General features: G+C 39.7%; 1 protein-coding gene across 1 annotated transcript; it reads right to left on the reverse strand.

The window, feature by feature from the left end:
• Positions 1 to 1,554: 1,554 nt before the first annotated feature.
• MCEE (methylmalonyl-CoA epimerase) lies at positions 1,555 to 8,678 on the reverse strand. Its single transcript, XM_054169111.1, has 3 exons — positions 8,575 to 8,678; positions 4,609 to 4,949; positions 1,555 to 1,956 (listed from the first exon to the last, which is right to left on the reverse strand). Exons 1-3 carry the CDS (start codon positions 8,603 to 8,605, stop codon positions 1,804 to 1,806), a joined length of 525 nt encoding a protein of 174 aa, XP_054025086.1. The 5' UTR covers positions 8,606 to 8,678; the 3' UTR covers positions 1,555 to 1,803.
• Positions 8,679 to 9,515: the final 837 nt, after the last annotated feature.

Raw genomic sequence — 9,515 nt, forward strand, 5'->3', positions numbered from 1 at the left:
GTATCTGAGTGCATTAATAGATGTCATACACAAAATTCCATCTCCTTCAGACAGGACAAAGAAATGGGAGTATGAACAGGACTGTCCTGTTTTCTGCTGTACCAAGCGAAGGGTATTAGGTTCAAAGACTTCTGTTCAGTTATCTTGATATGTAACCAGCAAGGCTTCCAGTCTTGGCACTCCTATGCTAGCTTTGCAGGAATGATGGCTCCTCGTCTTTGAAAGAACAGAGAGACAAAAAACAGTGTTGCTACAATAGAATGGCAGAATGATACTTCAGGACTACTGAATCATCCTTTTCTGTTGTGAGCCTTAGGATTTATAAATTCAAACAACTCTCCTTTCAACAGTGATTTGGTGAAATGCAGGAACCTTGTGGGAGACTGTATTTTGCTCGAAATATGACAGGAGTACTTATTTTGAGTACAAAACTATCTTGTTTTAAAGTGAATGCATGGCTTTACAGAGCTTTTGTTCAGAAGTGAAATTCACGAGGAAGCATCAATGTCTTCAAAGCCCTATTTAAGTCTCAGGTCAATATTACACTTGTATTTTGCTGTAGCAAGCATGACAGAGAACACAAATAATTCCATTTTCATTAAGTAGAAGCTCTCCTAGACTAAAATGAACTTAGTTCATATCTAGTTGAAACTATTCACAGTATACACATAGATGTAGAAAAATGCGAAACACTCACTGTGGTTTAGCCAGGAAAAAAATATTTTAAGGGTAAAAAAACCTAGGGACAAGTCTTCAATTTTTACAACTGCCATGTCAAAACAGACCTATAAAAGAAAGTATCAGGGCAAACACTGCTTGCTTAAGGTACACCGATAAAGTGAAGTCTGTCCGTGAGTAAGTAAAAAACTGTGACTGCAGTTACCAGAAACACAAGCATGCAGGCACCTTAAAGACAGTGTACAGAAACAAGGCTTAAGCCGCTCGTGGTTTCCACTGATTTTGTGTTTCTGCATAGGAAAACTGTATTTATAAAGGAACTGGAAAGATTAATTGTTACTTGTTCAGGTCTCTCCCAGGTATCTCCCATTGGATAAAGCTTGAACAACAAATAGTCAATACTTGAAAAATATTAAAATCTGACAAGTACGTTACAGTCTGAAATGTACCTGGAAAAATATTTGCCCAAAGGATTTTTCTTGCATTGCTTGCATCTCCACAGAGTTCATAAAAACAACTAAATGATGATTTATGCACGGTAATTTCCTTGGCAGTAATTGTTATGCCAAGGAATAGTTATTTGCTGATTGCAGACATACATAACATAAGGATATTTTTATTGCATGAACCAATCAATCAGTGTGAAGCACAGATGGTGAATGGTGAAAACTGAAAAAAGAGTGTTTGTTTTTCCTTTATTTCTAAAGGGAATACCTAAGCTATATTGTTGTTACTGAGAAGTGAGTCTCTGCTCTGAAATGTAGAACAAAATAATATGAGTTGACCTAGAAACTGTGTAGCTTCTGTGGTGACAAAGGTAAAAAGCATGCTGCAAACATGAAGCAACAGAACATAAATTGCTATGTTACGTAAGTAACTCAGCTTATGTGTTTGTCTTTAGAATCACAAAGAATTCAAGAAATGTCAACATATTAATTATAAAAATCAGATCAGAAGCAAAAAAATAAAGACCCTAAATCTGCAGCACTATTTCAGCACTCAAGAGTGTACTTAATCCAGGGGAACTACAGTGAACTTGAAAAGACTGAAAATCACATCAATATTCCCAGTACCAGCTCAGTAACCTCACAATTATTCTATCTCTTTATTTATGAATATTACAGCTTAAGCTTGCTCAAGTTCCACAAGGACTCCATGGCAATCTTTAGGGTGAAGAAAAATCACAGGTTTTCCATGTGCACCTATTTTTGGCTCTTCACTCAATATTCGTATGTTTTTTCTCTTCAGTTCTGTCATGGCCGCTTTTATGTCATCAACCTTACAAAAGAAAAATACAGTTCACACAAATTAACATACTACTGTGTTATGCAGATTCTACATTTCAAAGCAGCAATACTGAAATGCCATTTCTAAATGGTAATATAATTTATTACAATAACTGCCTTTACCACACAGGATCTTAAGTCTGATGTCATGTCAGCAGATGAAATTTGATTTTTCCCTAACCTTCAATACATTAATTCTTTGAAACAGTAAAATTAGCAATCAGTTTAGTAAGTCCAAAAGTCAATAAAGATCTGTTGTTCAAGAGTGAGGTGTCTGGACATACCTTGGTGAATAAACCTGCATGATGCCATTATAGGGAAGAAGGAAATACCTAGCTTTAATTCAGAGGGACAGACAGCAGTTAATTCCTACTCATTTGCAGTTTTTTTCATGAAAGTTCTGAACTCAGTACAGTTCTTCCTACACAACTACCAGTCTGCTAAATAAAAAAGAAAAAAGGCTGTCAAGTTTCATCTAAATTAAGACAGCACATACAATGTGTGCCTTAGCACCCTCCAGGTTATTTCTCCAAGCACCAAAGCCACTGCAGCTGCTGCTCCTGTCCTGCAGAGATGGTCAGAAGAGGAATTGTGTCTGGGCTCAGCTGGAATGAATTACTGCATCCCCAAGGAAGCAGTGAGAGTAAACAGCTGAAAGCCTGTGAGTGCATCTGTGTTAGGAGAATATCAGGCTTGGATTTCTCCCTTCTTCTACCAAGTGTCCAGCGTGCTTTTAATTGCAGGTATTAAATTCAGTTATAGCTGGTCAGAAATAATTTAATTTCTTCTTAAATGCTTATTTTGTCTGAAACAATTTCCCTGTCAAAACATCAGTCTTAAATTTTCCTTTGAATAACAAGCCTGAAGGAAGATAGGAAAAACATTTTGATAAGCTTGTCAGGCTTTCTCTCCTTTACAATTCAGCTTTTTGCAATAAGACTGTTCCTAGAAAGATATTTCTACAAAATATGTATTACATTTCAAATGATTGAATAATTGATACTGAAGTTCTACAATTTTTTTCTGCAAACTATTTTTGTTCAACTTCAGATGATGTATCTTTGAAATGGTAAGATTTTACATTCTGAGGAGAATGAAAAATTGGAGGGGAGAGGTTAATGTCTTTTTTGATTGACTGGGGTAGCGACCAAATCTGTCTTCAGTCACACTTAAATGTCAGGTCAACAATGGATTGCTTTTTTCTCTATGTAAATTAGTCCATAGTTTTCCATTTGGTTTTACATGGAGACAAACACGAGGGACTTCTGACAATGTTTCTGTTTTTTTCTGTAGGCAATCTATTAGTGAGATACAAGACTTCATTTAGGAAAATACGGCTGCAAGCAGCACTGCCAGACCCAATTAATGGCAATGGAAAGATTGTGACTCCTGTCTTGTTACTGTATACAGTTATAAATTTTCTTTTCTACACTTACACATTGTCCAACATGGTATAATTATCATGTCTCATCCTTCTCAGTTTTCATAATTAACAGTCTGACTTCCCTTGAGAGCCATCTTTGTTTTATCTGCCACAAGATCATCTCTCATACAAAATGGAGATCTACATAGAATAATTTCATCTGTTAACAAATACTTCTTGAAACACCTGAAAAGGGGTTACATGTACTTAAAATCCTTGGGAGCTTTGAGCTCTTCTTAGTGAGAAATGCATACATCTTTCTTTGGTATCTGTAAGTACTACTGGTCTTACAGAGGGCTGGAGGGTTTTTTCTGTCTTGCTGCACACCACTTCTTCTATACCCCCCATTTTCTAAGTTCAGCTGAGGTCTTTCAGATTTCTATAACAGAACTGCCTAGCAGTACAATTTATGGTCCATTTAAACAGAATTAATTTTCTTACTCTTGAACAAATAGGAAAACATATCTTAATATAAGAAAAATTGCAGATTTCTCAATTATCAATGGAAGCATGCAACTGCAGACTCTGGTCTTTATAGATGTATTCTGAAAATAATATTTACTCACATCAGTAATCCTGTTACCTTTTATTATTACACTGTGCATGAAATCATAAAGTTTGCCAGACTCATATCTCTAAAATATTAAAAACATATCACAGGAAGCAGCATGAAATTTTGCATTAAATGTCTACGCTAAAACATGAGTATGCTAAATAAGATAAGTAATTTACCCAGCAACTTTACATCTTGTGTACTTCCAGACCAGTATCTCTTTGATACAAGGAAGAATAGGACAGAAGAAAAAAGAAACTCTGGACCCTTCCCTGCTGTTTGGGAAGTACAACAGACAATCTTTTTTGACTACTGTTTACAATTACCAACTAAATATCAAACAGGAAGGGAAACTTCTGAAAATTAAACTATGCCTTATTTTAAACTTAAAACTCCTTGGGTTTGACCACTTCCCACAGTGGATATTTAACCCTCCCTTGCTCAATTTAATCTTTATAGCATAAAAGAGGAAAATAATATCACATAGCTCATGAAACTGAACTGTGATTTCCAAAACAGAAAAAAAGGGCATTTTAGAGTTCTTCTATGCAATATGCATCCTGAGAAATATGACAGCCTTCTTGATGTGTTGACACAGGTCAAACCTATGAAAAGTATGCAGACTTCAGTATCTCCATCTTACTACATGATATATTGCATTAAAATACCTCAATGCAGATATGATGCATTCCTCCGGTCTTGTTTTTTTGCAGAAAGCTTGCAATGGGACTTTTCTCTCCTAAAGGATGTAGAAGTTCCAGCTTGGTATTTCCCAGATCCACAAAAACTGTGTAGACACCATGTTCAGGAACAGCAACGGTCTCGCTCACCTGTGCTCCTAATACATCTTTGTACATGGACTGAGCTTTTTCCAAATCAGGGACTGCAATTGCTACATGATTAAGTCGTCCCAGTTTCCACAAACAGCTTGGAATGTTTTGAGGAAAGGAATTTGATGATGCTAGAGTTCGTATTACGGGAGCTGAAGTCTGCAATCTGGGAAGAAGACCTGGAAAAAAAGTGAATAGCACCAATACAATGCTTTTGGGACAGTATCTGTATTTGCTCTTTCCCCTTCTAATGAGGGCTATATAACTCCTATGTCTTAAGCACACCCAGTGTGCAAAGCTGAAGGTAGACCAAGGAAGAAATTTTACTACTAAGATTCTTTCAAATTTCTATAGCTGAACTTCATAGCAATACAATTGAAGGCCACTTTGTGCAAAGTTGGTGCAAATGCCCACATGTACATACTAAAATGTAGTGGTTAATTGTATAATGTACTTAAAAGCGAGTTCTGGATTTTTCAGAGTTTCTTACAAAATAGAGAAATTGTAAAAGAGAAGAAAACCAATACACAGCCTGGGACAGAACTGATACTGCATGATCAAAGAAGGTAAAAGATTTGACCTCACAGCTGTCAGAACTGCTCCAGCAAGGAACGAAATGTCACGTTGCACCTGAGTCTTAATGAATCCTAAAATCTCCACAGTCTGATTTCTTATTTTTGATTTCTCCAATGATTAAGTCATTTGCCCTTCTTACTTTTCACATGCCATACAGGTCATATACTTCCTTTCACTGACTTGTTCCAAGGTGCTTAGAAATATTTCAGTTCTAAGTACTGTGAACAGTATCATGTACAACTGACCAGGTCAAAATCATAATAACTTTTAAATACAACTAGTGCCACTGACATCAGTATATGTCATATATGTGACATCAGGAATGTGATTTGGCTCATCATTACTGCAAAGGCAATTATTAAAAAATACTGTGTGACATATGACACAAATGTCAGGGCTTTTGCAGACGAAAGATTGAGAAGTCATGGATATACTCAGTGTCATGAAAAACTGCTGAGAGACCTACTGAACTCTTCACTGATGGCTGTGACAAGGCAGTGCAGAACCTTGCACTGTCAAATGGCTGTGTTGCTCACAAACAGTGATAGGGTTGCTTCTTTGTAAAGAAAATCATAGGAAAAAAACAGGATACTTACAAATTAATTACATTAAAGCTTAATCTGTCAGAGTAGTAGAATCTGGAGAGGTTGAGGGTAAGGGAGAAATTGTGATCATGCAGTTGTCTGTAGTACCAGAATTAGAATTAGAACAAAGGATTTATTCATAAAAGCCACATTTTAATTTCATGCCAGTTTGCTTTAGGCCATGTCAGAGTTCCCAAAGCCTTGGAGTATTTCTTGCCAGCCTTTCACACAGTACATCCTGTCATCTCCTTCATTACAGCTAAAGTTCTGGACAATTCTCTTTCACATGTTACCTTTAGGCTATCATACCAGCATAGCAGAGCAACTCGGTATTTCCAAGAACTCATCAGCTTTTTACATGTTAAAACCAAAAAAAAGTTCCCTAGCAACTTATACAAAGAAGAAAAATTCTTGTTTTTCAAATGTCTGTGATGAAACCATTTTGTAGATAGACTTGCCATCTAAATAGCTGCATTAGGGGTGAACAAAGCAATTCCCTGAAGAAGCAATACTGTGCAATGCTTGTAATGTACAAAATAAGAAAAACACAGTGTCTAGCAGGCATAGTTAGACATGTATAATTAACTAGACTAGAGTTTGGCCAGATCACTAGAGTAAATAATGTATTAAAAAATTAACCCCCCACAAACTCACCATGCAGTCTTTTCTGTCCACCTAAGATTCTGTTTCCTACAATAATTTCTTAAGACCTGATTGAATTCTTGCTGAAGCAAGAGATACTCTTCCACTTAGAGGTCAGTATTCTCCAAAAGAGAAAAGTATTTTGAAAGATAAAGATCACTTACTGTATAATTTGTTGTTTCCTAGAGCCTTTTAATGTTTTCAAGTATTGACAGACCATGATTCAGCAGAAATACTACTCATGTAGGTTTTTCAAGCAATCTTGACTGATGGGAAAGGCTAGGATTTTTCCCATTCTTTCACACCTCCCATCGATAATCCATGCTGAACGTCACACAGGGCACATGACTATGAGTTATTAGCATTTATTTTGTATTTTGTCTATTTTTAAGTAAATTAACAGAAAGTAGATATACAGACTTATTCAGCTATTACTGAAGCAATAGCAAAAAGAATAGAAAATGCTATTTGTGTTGGGTTATACCCAATAAATACTTGATTCTTGTGGTGTTTCCTGGAAAGAGAATAGATTGAAACAGTGAAGTGTATTTCTAGGATCCTTGTAAAGTCAAAGATACTTAGACTCCCACTCATATGACACTATTACTTCTGCATCTCTCCATTTCCTCCTCTCACTTTACGGATTGGGTGGTAGAACTCTTATGAGTGTATAGGGGCAGAGAACTCTTCATCATGTTTTTGTTGATTTTCTTTATTCTGTGAAGACTTGTGAATTTATTCTATCTCTAGCCACATGCACATAGAGCTTTAATTTCAAACCCATAATTGCCCGTATGAATTGACTGAGATTAAACAAAAAGTATTTGTGGTTCTCTTGCATTATATAGATTAGCAACTATATAGTTAAGTTACTAAAAACTCAAATGTTCTTCAAATTCAATAATCAAAAGACCCTGCAGTGTAAAAGAAAGTTTTTCAGCAAACCTAAGTCTGAAACCCTGTAACTTCCATGTTTCAGGACAGAAACACTTCTATTTATGCATATGACGTACATGGCTAAGTAACCAAGCACAAGCCAAATCCAAATGAGTTGTGTTCTCTATAGGGAGGTTATATAACTGTGGGGCAATGGTAAGAACCTTGTCATTGTGTACTCCTCTATTGCCAACCATTTCAGGTTGAGAAAAAATTCCAACCATGGAGAAAATGCTGTCACCACAGGGAGGGTGTAGTACAGGGATTGTGTATTAGCTCTCTGGACCAAATGGAGAAGGGAGAGTCACCTGTTCTTGAATCCTGGCAATTTCGTAGAGTGTTAGCTTGTTGGAAACTTTGCCAGCCAAGACAGCGTAGGTCATTCATAGAGCTGCTCTGCTCTCTGCTGGAAGTGGCTTTTGGGAATCAGATGGCCCCCATAGTTCCTAGAAATTGAGTCTCACTTTGCTGCAGCTGTTTCTTCCACCAAAGTGCAATTCCTAGTATCACACCAATGGACAGCACTGTGTCTCTCATTCACTTCGTTCCTTCACTATGTGGCTAGCGAGTAAAACAATGTGCTGTAAGTACAATGAGCTTAACCTGCTCTTACTAATAAGAGAATGAACAGTCCAGATAATTGTAATGAACGGGAAATGACTTTCCATCTGAGCTCTAAGTTGTACCTTAAAAAGACAACCTCGTCGTTGCACCTTTTAAATGTGGAGTTTGCTGCATACGTTTATTTTTAGCCACGTAATGTCAGTTGGTACCGTATCTGTCATCTACATTTTAAAAAATCATATTATTTGGATTTTAATGTATGAAATCAATTGTGTTTTGTTGTGGCCTGTTACGTTTTCACGGACAGCCTCGGGCCCGCTCCCTCACCCCACGGCCGGCAGGGGCGCCGTGGTCCCGCCCTGACAGCCCGCCCGGCCCCAGCACTGAGCGAGGCTGCCCGGCGCCGCGGGTCTGGAGCTCCAGACCGCAGCGAACACCAGCGTCCGCCTCATACCGGCCCCACCGCCCGCCCCGCCGCCGGCCCGCCCGACCCCCACGTTACCGGCCGCCGCGCGCCCCAGCGAAGCCGCCATCTCGCCGCCCCACCGCTCGTACCCAGCCCAGCCGCAGGCAGGCGGGGTCTGGCCACGGGAAAGCGGCCGCCCTCCACCGTCACCGCGGCAGCGGCCACCGCCCCCATTCCCGGCTGGGCCGAGCCGTCACTCAACCAGCCCCCAGGGGTCGAGAGCCCTTCGGTGCGGTGGCGGGCCGGGGCCTGTGTTTGTAGGAGCGGCGCCACTGGAGCGTCTGGGTACGAGGCACCAGCTGTGGCAGTGGCTGTGTCACGCCGAGAGGCTGGTGAGCCCTGGCTGGGGCGGGTGGGTGCAGCTGCCCGCTGCCCTTAAACGTAAGGTGAAAGCTCCCTCGGCCAGCGGCGGGCCTGCTCCTGAGCGGGGTGGCTGCTATGCTCCGAGCCTCCGCACTGAGGCTGCCTGCTGCCAGCCTCTGAGGGGCAGCTCGGGGCACTGTATTTATTTCGCAAAGTGCAAGAGGCCAGCTATCACACGGGTCATCTGACTAAAGCGTTGTGCAAAAGAGACTTCAGGACAATGAGGAGGCTGTCTTCTGGTACTGCATTCCTGTTGTGTCAGGGGAACAAGACATCCTATAAACAGCTTATGCCATTTCTGATCTTGTCATACCTGAATAATTACAATGCAGATGAAAATCAGTGTTCAGAATGGGTACTTAGAAGTCCCAGTATATGGCCTTTTTGCTTCCAGTCCAGGTGGTAAAGCCTCTGAAATGTTTGTAATGTAGAGAGAAGCACAGGTACAGGTGATATTCGTGCCACTGCTGGCTGGGCCCTGTGCTCCACACAACGTTTTTTGAAGGTGCAAAGTGCCAATGGGTACAGACAGAACCTGCATAGCAGGGCTTGGTTTTCTGTACACTGGAAGGACTTCTTTATCTGTCAGGAAGGAAAGGTAAAAGCAGCAAAGA

This window comes from Dryobates pubescens, chromosome 17 (genome assembly GCF_014839835.1).
Source record: "Dryobates pubescens isolate bDryPub1 chromosome 17, bDryPub1.pri, whole genome shotgun sequence".
NCBI classification, from domain to species: Eukaryota; Metazoa; Chordata; class Aves; order Piciformes; family Picidae; genus Dryobates; species Dryobates pubescens.

Excerpts from the sequence above, each read along its gene's own strand:
- MCEE (XM_054169111.1), bottom strand. The coding sequence starts at position 8,605 with ATGGCGGCTTCGCTGGGGCGCGCGGCGGCCG. Across the intron at positions 4,950-8,574 it reads GCTGGGGCGCGCGGCGGCCG|GTCTTCTTCCCAGATTGCAG; the intron begins GTAACGTGGGGG and ends CTTTTTTTCCAG. Across the intron at positions 1,957-4,608 it reads TGCATCATATCTGCATTGAG|GTTGATGACATAAAAGCGGC; the intron begins GTATTTTAATGC and ends TTCTTTTGTAAG.